Source organism: Patiria miniata, unplaced genomic scaffold (genome assembly GCF_015706575.1).
Source record: "Patiria miniata isolate m_02_andy unplaced genomic scaffold, ASM1570657v1 HiC_scaffold_7, whole genome shotgun sequence".
Classification (NCBI taxonomy): domain Eukaryota; kingdom Metazoa; phylum Echinodermata; class Asteroidea; order Valvatida; family Asterinidae; genus Patiria; species Patiria miniata.
In genome coordinates this window covers 13490071-13507280 of record NW_024037074.1, presented here as the reverse complement: position 1 = coordinate 13507280, position 17210 = coordinate 13490071, and the positions used below count along the sequence as shown (strand labels likewise).

Sequence of the window (17210 nt, the reverse complement as noted above, 5' to 3'; positions counted from 1 at the left end):
TAGGCTAGATAAATTTGAAATAAGAGACATGTTGATTTATAAATCCTTCGTTGGCAAAAGTTTTAAGATTTTAAAATGCGTTCGTTTGTTGACTTCTTTCTTGTCTGGTTCCAAAGTGCTCAAACGTTCAGTTGTTGATATCACTTTGGTCTTCAGTTTTCCGGATAAAAAAATGCCGATATTAACATCCTGGACATTCTTGGGAGAATTGAATGGTTTATTGTTGGAATCTTGAAGGTCAGACGCTCTCCACGGCTCCTGCCGACCAGGTATGTCACAAAGTCATTCATTATTCATTAGCCATGAATTCATATCATAGACATCCCTCGTTCAAGTTGCTTACAGCGCGTCAAGGTGAAAGGCGACCAATCGGAATGCACGTATTTTTTTTATGAATCAAGTGGGAGGAGTCAAACGGGTGACGCGCTGATGAAATCAGTCAGCCTGTCTGCTCCAGTTCAGCTGGGAAAACAGACCAACTGGAGAGCAAGAAGAAGGAATTATTTGGCACAATTGGAGGCCGTGTGTCTGGCAATAAGCAGTGCAGACGCGTTCCTGTAGTGCAGCACACGATCTGCACACCACTCTTTGGACGAGCTACGCGTCTGTGAACTGCACGACAAACTGAAGAAACATTTTTGGAGATGAGCCAACGGTTGTCGCCAAAAATATGAATCATCTACACCTTGGAATAAGAGGGTGACCCACCTCCTGAGGTTAGTGTAAATTATCCCAGCCGCAACGTGTGTTGTCATCACAGAATTGCCGCAGTGTACTAGTGATGAGCTGAGTGATTGCTTTGAGGAAACTGTAACCGCAGCATGATGGTTAACATGAATGTTGTATGTGTGGCTTTCGTCACATCGGTGGTGGTTTTGTGCTGCCACGGGGAACCTTTGCAGTTGGCTGTCGAGAAGTGGCACAACTTTCAACTACCCAAAGATGCAGGCTTCCCAGCTGTAATCGAGAACACGCTATTGGAGGAGGACAACGAGGAATCGACAGAGGCAGAAGATGAAGGAGAAAATGATGAGATAAGTTTATACTGCGGAGAGGAGTGTGAGGAATCGGAGGCGTCGAGGAACTACACCGTTCAAGATGCCGAGGACACCCTAGCGTTTGAGACCGTCTACCCGAACGGCACCAGGACGTTGACGAGACTACGGGTCCAGGAACAATTGGTTGAGTACATCAATGAATGGCGGCGCGGTGCTGGAAGGCAGGGGGATGGGAAGGTTCGGAGGAGACGAGCTGTCTTTGATTTCGACACGAGGTTCGAGGTGAATATCGCCAAGTACCTCACCACGTACCCCTTCTCTGCTGCTGTCAAGTTGTCCACCGGGTGTACTGGGGTACTGATCTCGCCTCAGCACGTTATGACCGCTGCTCACTGTCTGCACAACGGGAAGCGATACATCGTGAAAGTCAAGGATCTCAAGGCTGGGTTTAGACGGGAACGGAAGACGATACCACAGGCGGAGGATCCTCGTGAGGCTTACGAGCGTTCCTTCATCTGGATCCGAGCGGATAAGGTATACCTCCCGTACGACTGGACCAACAACAAGAAGAACAACCTGCTGCCTCTGGACAAAGATTACGCTGTCATCATGCTAAAGAGAAGCCCGGAGCGGGAACATCTTGAAGTCGGAATGGGAGACACGGGCAACGTACCCGTCGGTACCATGGTCCATTTCTCCTCCTTCGACATCGCCGATCAGCCCAAGTTGTTTTACCGATTCTGCACCGTGACGGATGGCACCCAGGAGCTGTTTTACCAACAGTGCGACGGGGAGCCGCCTAGCATCGGGGCAGGGGTGTACGTCCGTCAGTGGGACCCCGAGGGTGGGGGATGGTCGAGGAAAGTCATCGGTCTGTTCGGAGGTTTGACGTCCTTCGTGAACACCCTCGGTCTAAAAGAGGAACAGAACTTTGCCATGCGTATCACGCCACTAAAATTCGCCCAGATTTGTTTCTGGGTTACGGGGGAATATGGCGATTGCAAAGGATGATGATCATTTATGGTAGCGTTTCGTTTGAAAAGAAATGATATTGTTGATAACCATTCAAATGTATGTTAGAATTTACAGTGTACAGAAATATGAAGATCCATATTATTCACTTTTGTCTACGAACAATTAAGTGTTTAGAGTACAGAGACAAAGTAGCGGTGTTTTGAGAATTGCTATCCTCGTTGAAGTCGTGCTGTTATCTTGTTAATGTTTCCAGTTCTATGGAAATGTCGACCAAGCTTGATCGAGGTTTTCCTGGCTTAATTCTTTTCTTCAAAACACCGGGCTTAGTTGTTGGAATGTTGTAATTAAGTAGAATTTCGCAACAGATGGAGCGAAACAAGAGTGCTGAAAAGGGGCGGAGACTTTGAACACGTCACGCATAACTAAAAAAAAAGACTCAGTTTTACTTCAGAAAGGCTTTACAAATGATCAATTCACAGTCCATCCGTTTGATTTAGTTACCATTCCTGTAAAATCCCAAGTTCCACCTCATCATCAAGTATCCAGCGATGCTTCATCTTGTTTTAATCTTAAAGAAAGGTCTCTTGGGAGGAAGTTACTCATTATTTTTCGTCACTCAGCATTTTGAAGAGTTTATCTTGCGAGCAATTTTCAACACAACATGTGTTGCTCCGTTCGTTCACCTTTGATAAAATAAGCACTCAATTTTGTTTGGTTTTGCTAGCCATGTTATTGTAGTTCAATTCCCGGAGTCGAAATGTTTCTTTAAGCTTTCTTTTTAATGTTGTCCTTTGGGGTCTGATGAATGATCGCTGGTAGCCAGTCACATAATGCAAATAGAGTATTGTTTGGATGCCTTCAGTTTTAAAATAGAAATGCTTAAATTTTGAACCGAGTGCACTCTGAATAGTCTGAATACACTGTAGTTAAATTTGACTAGTAAACAGTCCAACCTGCACCCAGCTGACCCTTGCTGCAGTCAGCTGGGTGCAAGATGGACTGTTTTCTAGTCAAATCTAACTAGGTGTAGATGTATTTTAGACAGTTTTATTTTAGGTTGTTCATCTGCCCTGCTGCTACTGATGTTCGACTGTGGGACAGTTATTTACGACACCCATAAAACTTCGTCCCCTGGCTTGTCCAGCCACGTAGTCTAGTAGCGCAAAAACTTGAACCATCCAAGGTTACTCTGGGTTTCCAAACTTGGTTGACGACACAATTTCCTCTTTATATGTGTAGCCGCCTTGTGCTGTAATAAGAATTCCAAACTCGATGTTGTGGAATGTGCGTTGTTTTACGAGGGGAGTCTCAATTTATATGGGCCTTGAATTGAGACCACAGGTGTATACATATACATGTAGTGGTACAATTAAATAATGCTAAATGTGATTTAAAAAATTACTTTACATTACCAAATCATGCACTTTTAGGAATTTAGATTTGTTGTCAGGTTACTATTAGTAATTAGTAATTTTTCGACCTTTTGGCAAAATAATATGGTATTACTAGGAAGCACAATGATTCGGAATTGTATAAGCTATCGGCAGGAATTTTTCGCATTTTATTTTAATGTCACAAAATAATTGACGTCTTACCAAAAACATACTCCAGCCTGCCCCTGTTTGAAACTCTTTTCTTTGAATCATTTTCGAATTAGCTGCTTCGTCATTTCTCACCGCTTGCCCTAGAAATTTACTTTGACTCCAATGCCCCGAGGTCCAAATCTCACTTTGTAGAAACCCAAGGCTTTTATTTTGACACACAACAGACCTGGAAAACGTCGGAAATGACCTCTAATGACTGTTATCGTCAGAGGAGTTGCGAACGGATGTACGCGTGACAGAAAAAGGGACTGATCCGAAACCAGATCTTTTCTCTGGACAATAAATCCATTTTCTTACTTGGGAAGAAAGCCAAGAAAAGATTTAATTTACGATTTCTAGTCACGAAGAAAAGGGGCTTGCATTGGCGTCGCCAGGATTTTTTCGCATCCCCCCGAAAGCCCAGCACTTTTCCAGCATATTCTCGATTTATCATTTTTCGACGGTGGGAAGGGGGACATTTCCCCCCTCCCAACCCATTAAATTAACAGCAGTATGACTTCGCGCCTCTTTTTCTTTCTTTCCTTTTTTTTCCTCCTTTTTTCGCTTTTCCGGGAGGGGGGGGGGGGGAAGCGCACCCCCCCCCCCCCCCACCCCCTTCGCGACGCCCACGGGGGCTTGTGTATGTTATGAAAGCATGGAAAGGTCTTTAGTTTATTTGACAAAAATGACAGTGAAAGTTAAATTGTGAAAAGGAATCAAAGTTTTCGCCTCGCCCTCGCTCAGTTTAATTCAAGGTTTGGCAGTCATGGATCATGGATATACCTTGTCAACATTGTCTTTTGCTACTTTAACCTTTTCGTACATGATATTATTAGTATGGTAGGGTTGGGTAAAATAACAGTTAAGACTACGTTTCATTCCTTAAATTTGACACGAAACCAGCCGTTCTGCTTGTCTGTGAGTCCATGCAGAATCAACATTAAATACCCCAAAATTTTGTTTTTAGAGTTTGAGATGTCTGGACTACAGTGCTGAATCCAGCTTACGTTGCAGCCTGAGGATAAAGATTTAGGACACCCGTAGAGGGGCGTGTCACTTGCATCATAATACATCATCTGAAAATATTGTTTTAGATCATAAGGACTCAGGAATGTGAACTTTTGCGGTTGGTTGATGTGGGGGTTAGTCCCATCCACACGGTGGGAGGAATGTCTCGGTTTTGATAATAACACGTTGACTGCTGAGATGTCCAGCGGGGAACTACGATGGGTCTGGACGAAAACAGATCCCAAGACGTCTCGGTATACGTCTCTGGGTTTGCTCATGACATTGTTCATTTATTGCTAAAAATGTCACCGAAGTTGGATTCAAATTACAATGTAGTAATACTTTATACTAGTTTATAATGTATTGATTCTGCTAGAATGTAGACTTATAACTGTCGTATAATTCATCAGTCACGTTTTTATTACATTGTAAATATAGTGTATATTAAGAAATTAACGTTTTGCATGGTGTTATACCTTTATTGTTTGATAGACAGATACTGATAAAAAAAATATTCATAAATTGACGATTTCTATCTAAACGCTCGTATTATTTTGCTCCATACAGGATGTGGGTGTATTACACAATGTTTCTTCCTTTCCCTACCTCTTCCCTGCGAGCTGCTCAAGAAATAAGTGTTATTCTTTCTTGCAGCAAGCGTAGGCTACTACAGCTCCGCCACTGGTAGACTGGTTCCCAGTCCCTCTCTCATCGATCTTGGCGCTTTTGCTTCCTCGTCACTGGGCGTTGGCTGCTCTCTCGAGCTCTGACAAAAACAGTACTCCGTCAAAATAAGGGCAGAGTTGGAATTGCGACCGTAATCTACCCGATTTTCGCCCGTGGGCCTCGGGCGATCCACGCAACCAATATCCGCCTCGTCTCAGCCGCCGGACGGGGTTAGTTGACTGGTCGACAGAAAACACCCACAGTTCTTTGGTTTCCTCGGCCAAAAAACCTTAAACCATCAGAAGGAGCTCGGCTAACGAAACCAACTGCTCCAGGCGAATCCAATCACTGTTTGTTTACGTTGTATCAAAATCCCTGTATTTTTCTTGCAAACTGGGTTGAACTTGGTGTGTTTTTTTACACTTAATGTATTTTTCTCCAGACGTCCAAGAAAATAAATTTTGTCAGCTCAACTGCCAGGCGTTATTTGAGTGGTTCGTTATGGAACAATTTTCTGTAATCAATCAATCAAAATGGCAAGGATACCATTTCGGTCGAATATCAACTTTTCTTGATGCACTGGTGCTGCCTATCGCGCGTGTCAGAAAGTTCAACTAAAATTGAAAATCTCTTGAATTCTGTCGTCTGATACCCGAACTGCTCTGACTTTGGCGCGAGATTTTAGCGGTCAAAAGATTCCTGTGCATGCCACAAACTTATGTGTCTTTATTATGTGATGCCCAGGCACATTAAAATTGTCGCCTTTAACTACTCTGTATTTTCCGAATTTTGTTACCACATGATCGCTCGTATACCAAATGCACTGCAGGCATGTAATGTATCATGCCAATTCCCAAGGCCTCGTCTGGTACCCAGAGCCTCCAGATGTGGTAATGATGATAAATGGGGTTAGGACTAGGTCAAGATACAGAAACAACATAGCACTCCCTTGGGGAATGTTCAGCATGTGTAAGTGCAACTCGAGTATGTGAACTGTGCCTAAACAAATCAGCACTCTCCGCTTCAACTTCACATGTACATGGGTTAAAATATTATGTCGTCAATTATTATTACAATATTCATGTGAGTTTCCTCAAATTGACTTAACCAACAAATCATCGATATTACCGAATGAATTTAACATTACATCTCGGATACTTTCACGTATGTGTGTATTTTTACAAGCAGTATTGTCGAATATAAATCAGAGACCGAACATAGTTTACGAGCGGTTTTACAGTATTCTGCTTGCGTGATGTACGCGAAGGTTAACGAGCAAACACCACAAAATCACACATTACTAGATAAGTGTTTTGTGTAAAATGATTTATGTCACTGTCCTTCAATGATTTTATGTCATTAACAAGTTTTCAAAACGGGGCTTCTGATGTTCTAAATTCCATTATCGCCTCGCCTCGCATCCTTCAGCGAAACTGGCTGAGAGAGCAGCGTGTGGCGCGTCAAGGTCCTGCCGAGAAAAATTAATATTGACGGTCAGAGCTGACGCGACGCCTAGGGCTTGAACACTGTGGTCTCGGAGATTACCCCGCTTCATTCCTCTGAAAATTGGGATAAAACGTCAGGAGGTGTTTCGAAGGGTTGATGGATCAAGAAAGGTTCAAGCTAACCTAGTCATTTTCCTAAAAAGGAATTCATGTGATAAAAGACATTCTTTTATCTCGGATAAATAAATACGATATATTCAAAGCCATGATGTGTTAAAAAAATTACTACATGTATTTCTTTAATAAATATAGTATAAATATTCCATAACGAAAGATCGACTATCTGTACAGAAGACTTTTCCTTTCTTTTTTCCAAATATGAATATTTAGAAAGTTAAGAGCCTTTTGTTGCATGGTTCCCTAAAATCCATAGGTATAAAAAAAATTGGTATGAATGTGGCAATACATTTTGTCTTTTGAAAGAGATCGAAAAAAAAAGTCGTGACTCGTATATGCCTAACCCATTTGCCATTTTGTAAGCGTATTTTCATTCTTCAGTGGCATAACTGCAAAACTATTATGACCCAATAAATGCCATTTTTTCAGAGTCGAGGTCCTGATGCAGCTTGCCTGCTGGGTTGGGCACATCATTGACCCCGCCCCCACAGTAGGGGGTCAAGCATGTTGCCAAGCGAGAGGTCTGTGAAGAGATCCAGTTTCCCCTGTGAATGGTAGCAACCCAAATACTATACTGTGAACATTTGACATTGTAAAACTTTCAACTCAATCGAGTTAGAAATAGTCTGACCCTCACTGCTCCCATGCACGGTGCTCTTATTCACCGCCGATCAAAAATAAAAAAAGACTCAGGAATTTTTTACATTTTTTTCTCGGAGACAGGGTCAACCGTTTTGGTTTTGGTGCCTTTTCTGGGTCAGGCTGACCCGAGACTGACCTTTGAAGATAATTTGATTGTTTGTTCAGCCAATATTGTCTGCGTAATCAGCTTGAATGAAAATGATATAGGCCTACATGCACTTAACAAGGCAACATATATTGGAAGGTACGTTACAAAATGGGAGGAGGCGATCATAGACTTCAATATAAATAGATTGATGTTTAAATATAATTCAACAAACAATGTCAGGGAAAACTCTCAAGGTAACATTTTCATTTTGAAAATTAGAAACTGTACGTAGGTCCCTCGCATTGCAGCCATCCTTGGGGTACGAGCTTTTGTTCATTGTTATATGAAATAATGAATGCAATAGGTCTGTAGAGTTTGCTTCAGTTTCACTTTCGACAGGGTTTTTCACTTTTGATATTAGAAAGCAACCAACTCATTGCATTAATTAAATTAACTCACACTTGTCAATTTTACCTAAGCTTTGAAGAAAATGGACTCGAGACTTATAATATCTCCACAGTTTCAGAAACAATGTCAGGAAATATTTCTCACGATAAACGATCTCGGATGGTGCGCATCCACCCAAGGGTATCGGGGTTGAGTTAGGGCCAAGACTGGGGGCGAAAGGTGACATCAACGGGGAGATTTATGGGTTAACAGTTAACAAACGGAACTTTAGTAGGCGAAATGACCACAAGGAAAAAAACAGGAAAAATTCCTAATTTATGGGAACCTCTTTCCTGAGAGGAACTTGGCTTTATTCTAAAGTCAAATTGATAAACCTTGACCCTGCTTCATTTATAAAAATCGAAGTGAGCACTTCTAAGAATTGTACATAGTGATTCAAATTTGTGACCTACTGTGGCAAAATGAGGAATGTCCCCAAAACCATGTTTTGAGTAATCACCGCCTGAAGTTGGACACACAAGAAAAATCAAGTCAAAATAAACATTGTTTTTTCTTATTTTTGAGTAGACAAGGTTTCCAAGATTCACACTATGCATTTTTGTTGGGAAAAAATATCCCCAAAATTGGAAACTGAAGAACGTTTTCCACAGCCGTTGCGTTTCCTTTTTTCAAAGCCGTTTTTCTCGAAATGAGGTTGCCGAAGTTCGGCGGGACACTGTTGAAGTTCCTGCCTTATGTCTTTGGAATAAATAAGCTATATAAAACAAATTTTATTAACGATTTAACATGATGTGCGTAACTAAAAAAGTCAACGGTGGGGGTTGTTCCTCATTATGATATGGAAGGTCGCATGTGCAGCTGGGAGTTCATCTCCCTCGTGTTTCGCATGGCTACGCCCACGCAGTGATACGCAGTGGTTCGTATTGATAGAAGAAAATGAACGAGTATTTTCACAATATTTTAAGACAATTTGATACTTCCAGTGTGCCGAAGTTTTACAACTCGTGACGATTTCCCTCCGCTCGTAAATAAAGATTTTTTTTACCCAAAAAATGTCTAGTCAACCATTTTTCAGAGTTATGATCTGACTCAGGTCTTTGACTTCCGATTGTGACAGTCGTTAACGCCATGTTACATTGCTGACGTCACTGTTTGCTCATGCTCATATGTATTCCGAACGCACACAAGCCGAAGGGAAACTGACCCGTGGTCGTAAATATTCACATCCGATCCAATGCAGTTTTTTTTGTTTCAATATTTCCGTCAAACACACAAACAATATTGGACCTGATTTTATACTGGCCTCATAACAATGCATATTATGAAAATCAGGTCCATTTCTCACCAACAAACAGTGGAAGTCGAGAGATCTTGGTGAAGGTCATGAAATACTAGACTCCAAATTTGGGAGTGGCGTTTACAGGTCGAATTACATATTTTCTGTGCATGATTTTACTGTTAATTTCATATACGAACCCTGTCAGCTATGCCATGACCTGCAGGTCTATAAATCCAACCTGGTTGTCCCTGGAAAATCAAGATCAACAACTCGTAATCAATAATTTGTCAGACACAAAGCGCAGCCAAGGCCAAGTTCGTTCTTATACCCATTTACAGTCTCATTTCAGTCTCCATGCCGTCTGGTTTTACCATTGTAATTCTACGAGGTTGTTGTGACCTCAATGTAGAAAGGCCGTCGACCTTCATAGATCAGATGATTTGGCCATAAAATTTGGCCATTTGGGAATTGGGCCCAACTTCTGGACCTCGTTACGGCGCCAATGAGAATAAATTCTATACCGGCGGCGAGTGCCCTCGACTGCCGTGTATTTAGTTTACGGGTATGAACAATATAATTTGAGCTTACCAGTTCGGTCTTGGTTACAAGTGTTCTTTATGCAAGCACCTCGAATTCGCCTTGGGTTTATTAAACTTAATTATTCAATGCACGTACAGTTCATTTGGTATGTGTTTAGCTCACAACTTTATTTTGTGCAGAATATTAACAAAACACATAATTTACCTTGTAAATTTAAACTTTATAGTCTAGCTACTACTTGATACTCACAACATTCAAATTGAACTTCTTATGAAAGGTTTTTTTCACATAGCATTCTAAACCGAATTATCTCAATCATAGGAGAGCATTTTGAAAGTAGTTCGGAGTGAATGCTGCCTCCCACTGTGTCGAGGCACTATAGGCGCCGATGATCGCAGCGAGATGACCCGCCACGAATCACGGGTAGCGCGGTACCCTAACGCGATCTGACCGTTCGAACTCATCCTTACTACTTCCGAAGCGATCACCGATATCCACATGACACTTGTATCTATAATCTAATAACGTTTCAAAATATGATTTAAAATCTACATTTATGGGAATAAAGCAATCAAAGGTCATTAAGTGGGAAAATGGCCAACTTCACTTCTGCCGATGGAGGGCGCACTTTAGTATCGGCAACCGAGCAGTTCAAATCGCATGCAGACGTACACTGGCCAGGCTGTAGGTTGCAGGCGGATGTACCTCGCATAAACGACAGCTGGGAACATTGAGGTCACCACGGTGTCACGGTCAGGCGGTCCATCAAACTTAAACAGAAAGTCAAAAAAAGTCACTCATTTTTTTTTAATCGGGTCCAAATGAATAGCACATTGAACATGTGTCCAGTAGTAAAATAACCATGCTGCTTGACGTGTGTTGAAAACAACACATGGTTTTTTTTTTTCAGGCCTAGTTATATCCCGGTACCCATGTATTCATTACTGAAAGTCTTTTCGTGTAACTGGGTACACAGTTGATCAGATTTTATAGCCCATTCATCGGCGTTTATAGTAATTTTATACGATAACACTGACCGGCTCAGGGGAGTGAAAGACAGCCAGCCAACCAGCCAGCCAGCCAGCCAGCCAGCCCAACCAACCAACCAACCAACCGGGGAGCCAGCCAGCCAGTCAACCAGCCAACCAACCAGCCAGCCAGCCAGCCAGCCAGCCAGCCAACCAACCAACCAGCCAGCCAGCCAGCCAACCAACCAACCAAGCAGCCATTTGGGGAGCCAGCCAACCAGCCAGCCAGTCAACCAGCCAACCAGACGGGGAGCCAGCCAGCCGGCCAGCTAATCAACCAGCCAATCAGCCAGCCAGCCAACCAACCAGCCAGCCAACCAGCCAGCCAGCCAACCAACTAACCAACCAACCAGCCAGCCAGCCAGCCAACCAGTCAGTCAGTCAGTTAGTCAGTAAGTCATATAGGTGCAAAAGGACACTAGGCTGGTCCTAGAATCAGCACAAAACTTACCACTGCATCTGCTGTACCAGCTTCATTTTGCACCGTAGTCCAGGCAACGCCATCATCACCATACAGAACTTTATACTCGTCAATGTACGCGTTACCATTATAGTATGACCCGCACTGTACTCCAGTCACGTACACCTTCCCGCCAAAATCAACTTGCAGCCATTGGTTCGCGTCATGGTTGAGGGCGCACCAACCTTTATGCAAATATTAAAGAAATATAGACATCAAGTCATTTTTATGGTCCTTTTTTTGTAAACGACCAGCCCACCAAAAAGTGACTTCAGCCCAACAGGATAATGCATGATATTTATCGATCCGTCCCCTTCGGAAAGTTTAATGGACTGGAAACTAGTCTAGTCCGCTTAAAGGGAAAATACAACATTTGCAAACATCAAAAAATAAAACTACCAAATCATTTTGAAATACCTTGCTGGACTGTTAGTGAATGACAGTGTAAAGCATCCTGTAAAATCATGGCACCTGGTATACTGTCATTTTCAAGAAAAGTGGTATTTTTGTATCAATTTCTAACGCTGGTCGGCCGACCAGCGTTGGAAAAAACTGGCTTTTTTTTTAATACTGGCCCCAATTGACCATCGCACTTGTTTGCAATCGATTACACACCTATGAACGGGTACAAGCCAGCTAGACTGGTTCCCTGGCCTTACAATTCCCCAATGTATGTAAACTGCTCTGTTTCTTCTTATATGGAGTCAGGGAACCAGACTACAGGAAAATAATTGTTTTTCTTGGTTTTTATAGCATTTTCGATCCCAAAACCTTAAAAAAAGTCAGTGTAACTATATTTGCTATATATTTCCAACCCCCAATTCCATCCATTTCTGAAAATTACAGCAAAAGCAAATGATGTACATGTATATTCCCTTTAAATACGTTGACTAACCATCAGCTGTCGCTGGAGGGCGTGCTTCATTGTTATGCGGAACTACTTGTACTTGTACTTGTAGGGCAAGTTTATGTGAAAGTACAAAACCGCTATGAAAGGCTTGAGTTCACAAGTTCAACTAAGCACGAAGAGTCAAGTTCTAACAAAAACTTTGAATTGCCGGAAATAACTATGTTGTACCTTGAAAGTTGGAGTAGAAGAAGGAGGGATATGGACTATAAAAGGACCAAAACATGAGGAACTTTTGGAGGTTTCAGGCCACGTACGTATACGCGGTGCCCTGGTTTGAGTCGACTCCATCGTGGAGTTTTATAGAAAGCAAAACCTATCTTTTCCCCACGGATACCATGAACTGTCCATATGTCTGTGCTCGGTAAGTTATCCAAACAATTTCCTAATTATGCTACTTTCATACATCTCCGAAACCAAAACTTAAACTCAGGTGAAGGTAAGTTAATTTAATAAGTAATAACCATCACAAAAGTGTTTTAATTATTACACATGTACATGTGTGATTTACATACATGTACATAGCCCCACGCTACCTCCAAGTGTTTTTTTTTTCATTGTGGTAAACATTAAATTTAAGTCGGCCTGGCATGATAATATTTAAAAGGAATTGAGACCTCACACTTGACTTGTAAAATACCAAGGATATCACTATGAACATCCTATGGAATTCAATCAGTAAAGAGTTAGGGTTGGCATGGGCTATTCTTAGTTTTTTTGTTTTAGTATTGATTTACTTAGTAAGCCTTTCAACAAATGTGTAAACAATCATGAATCAATTTTCCTTGAACTCACTTTAAATAGAGTTAGTAGGCTCGGCATTTTCTTGGTTTTTTTAACAGATCAAGATCTTAGTAGGCCTTGCACCAAAATAATGTAAAAATTCATGAATCATTTTCCTTGAATTCAGTTTAAATATAGAGTTAGTAGGCTTGGCATATTCTTGTTTTTTCTTGTTTTTTTCACTGATGAAGTCTCAGTAAGCCTTTCACCAAATGTAAAAATTCATGAACATTGTTTTCTTGAAGTCAGAGCTTAGGGCAAAACCTACAACTCATCAAAACGCAGAACGCTGCAAGAAAACGGTAATATTTACAACAGATAAATATACTTTAAAAAAAATACCTTTGTCATTGATTCGAGCCCAGTGAATGGAGTATCCTGTATTGATAGACGAGGCACTGATCTTGCTGTCGGGTATCAGACCACTTGCCATGCCCATAGCACCATCGTTCTCAGAGTTACAATCTGAACACGAACCAAGAAACAAAAACTTGGATGAAAATCCGTCCTCATGGTCAAGGAATTTTATATTGAACAAAAGTTTTTAAAAGGCCATTTTAGTTATTATTAGTTTGCATGGTCTTACTTTTGCTTACGGTGAACTTCTGCGCAAAAAAATTAAAGTTTACAACTTTCTTTAGAAGAACTCTTCAACCGAAACTTTATAACAAGAATACCTTTAAAAAACCCTAATTGTTTCGACACAAATTCCATCAAATTTGTCCCTCGAAACGGAATACATGTATAAAAAAAGATTCCCAACAATTCGAGACAAATTAACATATATATTTTCACTGGAAAACTCACCACCAGTGGTCAGAGTTGTAACATCCGCCTCTGTTGACTGTGCACTAGTCTGTGACAAATATAAAAATCAAACAGTAACGTGCTTCCTAATATTTGTGGTTTCGACATCATACACATTCACAATGATGTGTTACCATGGTTACACATACTGCGTTCGGTCGATCATTTGCTCACAGACGCAGAATATAATTTTGTCGCTTTTCAATGAATTCTGCACCAACTGAGACGGTTGGCATCGATTAAACGTCATCGATCAATATTTTTATAGGTTGTTTTACTGACAGGCCCTTTCTCTTGTTGCCGTCTCATAGCAATAAATGTAACCAGTTAATAACCTTTGGTAATTTAATTTGATAAAGGTATATGAAGTCCTTGAGGTTTTGATTAATTTTTATAAAAATAAACATGGTTTTTAATCGGTTTTCAGTAAATTTTGCTTTTGCAAGGCTAGCCGGTCGATATTTCTTTAATGAATTCGTTGATTTATTGCTGTCTTTCCGGTAGTTCATACAATAACTGAAGATGTTTGTTTTAATGAGTGGCCTCGGCATGGCTATTAACTTTCGGCGAAAAAAAGTATTGGACTCCAAATTCTTCGTAATTTTATTCTGGAATTTTAAACAATTTCAGCGTTTAAAGAATGTGAGAATTTGTGAAATATTTGAAAATTTGTCTTTAAATTCTTCAGACTTCTAAAAATGGTGTTTTTTTTAAATAGTTTTAAACTTATTTAAAGCAAATGTTATGTCATTAAATTTGGGACATTTTAAAACAAAATGGGATTTTTTTTTAACAGTGAGAACTTGAAGAAAGGCTAGTAAAGTAATTTTAAAAAATAATCTCAATTAAGTGAAATAACTTTGATTTTGACCTACCGAATATTGGGCTGTAGTCTGAACGCCCAATCCATTCAAATCCTCCGCTTCGAAGTGTGTGAAATCCCCACTCAGCTGAAAATCTTTGGGAAAATCATTCCTGCCCGCGTCGGAAAGCTGACACACCCGGCTGACTCGGCCGAAATTGAAGGAGCGGCACGCCGCGTGCGTGAGACAGGAGACAGAACATCGGACGGGGGATTTGCTCGCAAACTCCCCGATGGTATGATGCAGCAACGCCCGCTGCTCCGTTGCGATAAACGTGCGCTCACGGTAAACGAACTGCATCGACTCCGCCATCCATGCCGACAACCAGATCCAAACAAAGATCCAAACCATCCACTCACTCAATATGTTCGTTTTCAGACTCATAATTCTTTCAAAAACTTTTCCCTTTCGTTTAAACAGAAAGTATCTGCATGGAAAAAGAATTGAAAGGGAGTGAAGTCCCCGCGCGTTTTGAAACTTTACTCCAGATTTATCTTTAATGTCGAGAAATATCAGTGAATATATATGACAGCAACCAGTAGTCAGATTTTTAATACTGTTCAACTGTCTGAGGAGATGGAGAGAGCCGTGCTTTATTAACTGAGTTGCTGGGTAGAACGTTATCGACGGCCGCGCAAATCAATTACCTACGTTGTTCATTATTATATTCATAAACCTTTTGTTATTAAACTTTCATATTACAGAAATCTCCAAGGTAACGGGGTCGGTTAAAATTCACGAGTCAGTCACCTCAAAGGCTGCGACGATCCGCGGGAAAAATACGATGACATTGTGGCCTTGATGGCCGAGTCTGTTAAATCGTCAGTCAAGACTTTTCCGGTATCTTCAGCAAGGGTGCCGCAAGGATATTTTCTAGTGGTGGGGGGGTGGAGCACATTATTTCCCAAAATCCTCGTGTTTTCTCTAGCATGTTCTCAATTTATCAATTATTCGAGGGTGCATGCACCCCAATATTGACACCCCTGCAGACGCCCTAGTTGTTAATTGTGCATTAAATTAACTGCAATATGACTTCGCCCCTCGTCTTCCTTTTTTTCCTCCCTCCTTTTCCCCTTTTTTTCGGCTTTTCCAGGGGGGGGGGGCGCCCACTTGCCCCCCCCCCCCCCACCCGCGACGCACACGATCTTCAGTTCATTAAAAAAGAAAGGAAAATTAAGGCATATTGGATCATTTGTATTTATCCCAAAAATACCTTTCGAATTATTATCAAAATAGTTTACTTTAAAGACTGGTACTAAACACCCCGTGAAATTATTCAGCAGAAATCAAGAAAAAGATCTAACCTATCTACTCACTCAAAATTTTATTTTCAGTCTCATAATTCTTTCAACAGCTTTTCCTTTTTTTTAACAGTTTTTTTTTAGATCTAAGCGGGATTGAGATCCCCTCGCGTTTTGAGATTTCATTCCAGAAACTTTTAATATCGAGAAATATCAGTGAATGTGACAGAAAATAGCAGTCCAGTGTCCTACCGCCGTCAGTTCCTACCGCTCAACTGTCTGAAGCACAATGGAGAGCTGTTCATTATTTATAACTAAATTGCTGGGTTGAACGTCTGTCAGCGGCCGCTCAGACCAGAAGAAAATTACTAAGCGTTGTTCATCATCCATCGACCGACTGACTGACAGTTTCTCATAAAACTCTGATCTTGAAGGAATCATGCGATTCACTGAATTTACACAAAAGATTCGCTCATCCAAATTTGATGTGAGGAGAACAATTAAAGTCCATACCTTCGATATTAAATTTTGTAGCTGTGTTCATGTATGTGCATAGACCTAGAGCTCTGACGGAACGCCTTATGAAAACATTATGAGCATTTACCCAGACAATTTATGATGTTATAAGATGGAATTTTGCGTCGGGGTGATATAAATCAAATTAGTTTTGCCCTTCACCGACGTTTAAACACTGTATACTCAGTGTGTAACCTCCCGAGTGAAAGCTGGAAAAAATCACACGACCTCCTGCTTTCTAGTGTCTTACCACTCGACCACCGAGCTAACGGGATCGGTTGGCTAGTTCGAATCAGATGTACATAGCAGCGGGTACCGATTTATGATGTTCTGATTGGATCGCTACGCTCACGTGATTCAGATGTTGACGGTTGTTGTGACAGGCTATAAACGCCCCCATTGTTCAAATTGGCATCAACCTCAGGCTGTAAACATTATTTTAAAAATATCAGAGGTAACGGGGTCAGCTTAGCTTTATGAGTCGCCTCAGGTCTGCTTCGATTCCACGACCAGTTCCCATGACATCGAGGAAAATAAATATCTTTCGGTTGTGAATGGGCGACCTTTCACTGTTTTGGGGAGTCATGTTGGCGTAGCGGTACTTTCCTCGCCTTCCACCGCTGTGACCCGGGTTCGAATCCCACCTGGGCCAATATGTGGATTGGGTTTTCAGCCCCTGCCTGATTCCGTGGGTTTTCCCCAAAATATTCTTCTAGGGTTTTCCTCCCACCTCTTAAACTGTAACTTCTTCTCATTGTCTTCTCTCCACAGGTTTCTTCATGCTTGCGAGCTACAG

The 17210-nt window shown here is 41.3% G+C and overlaps 2 protein-coding genes across 2 annotated transcripts; one reads left to right on the top strand and one right to left on the bottom strand.

Annotated features, from left to right (window-relative positions):
* Positions 1-177: 177 nt before the first annotated feature.
* LOC119746441 (serine protease 23-like) lies at positions 178-4001 on the top strand. The gene has a single exon (XM_038223397.1). The coding sequence runs from the start codon at positions 822-824 to the stop codon at positions 2007-2009; it is 1188 nt and encodes a 395-aa protein (XP_038079325.1). The 5' UTR covers positions 178-821; the 3' UTR covers positions 2010-4001.
* Positions 4002-10438: 6437 nt separating this feature from the next.
* Positions 10439-14969, bottom strand: LOC119744966 (lactadherin-like). Its single transcript, XM_038221189.1, has 5 exons — positions 14670-14969; positions 13795-13843; positions 13330-13452; positions 11289-11482; positions 10439-10579 (listed from the first exon to the last, which is right to left on the bottom strand). The coding sequence occupies exons 1-5, from the start codon at positions 14967-14969 to the stop codon at positions 10439-10441; spliced, it is 807 nt and encodes a 268-aa protein (XP_038077117.1).
* Positions 14970-17210: the final 2241 nt, after the last annotated feature.

What these genes read in the sequence shown, in the direction of transcription:
- LOC119746441 (XM_038223397.1), top strand. Translation starts at nt 822, where the DNA reads ATGATGGTTAACATGAATGTTGTATGTGTGGCTTTCGTCACATCGGTG.
- LOC119744966 (XM_038221189.1), bottom strand. Translation starts at nt 14,969, where the DNA reads ATGGCGGAGTCGATGCAGTTCGTTTACCGTGAGCGCACGTTTATCGCA. An exon ending in AGACTACAGCCCAATATTCG is followed by an intron (nt 13,844 to 14,669) that starts GTAGGTCAAAAT and finishes TATTTGTCACAG; the next exon opens with ACTAGTGCACAGTCAACAGA. An exon ending in GGCTCGAATCAATGACAAAG is followed by an intron (nt 11,483 to 13,329) that starts GTATTTTTTTTA and finishes ATTTGCATAAAG; the next exon opens with GTTGGTGCGCCCTCAACCAT.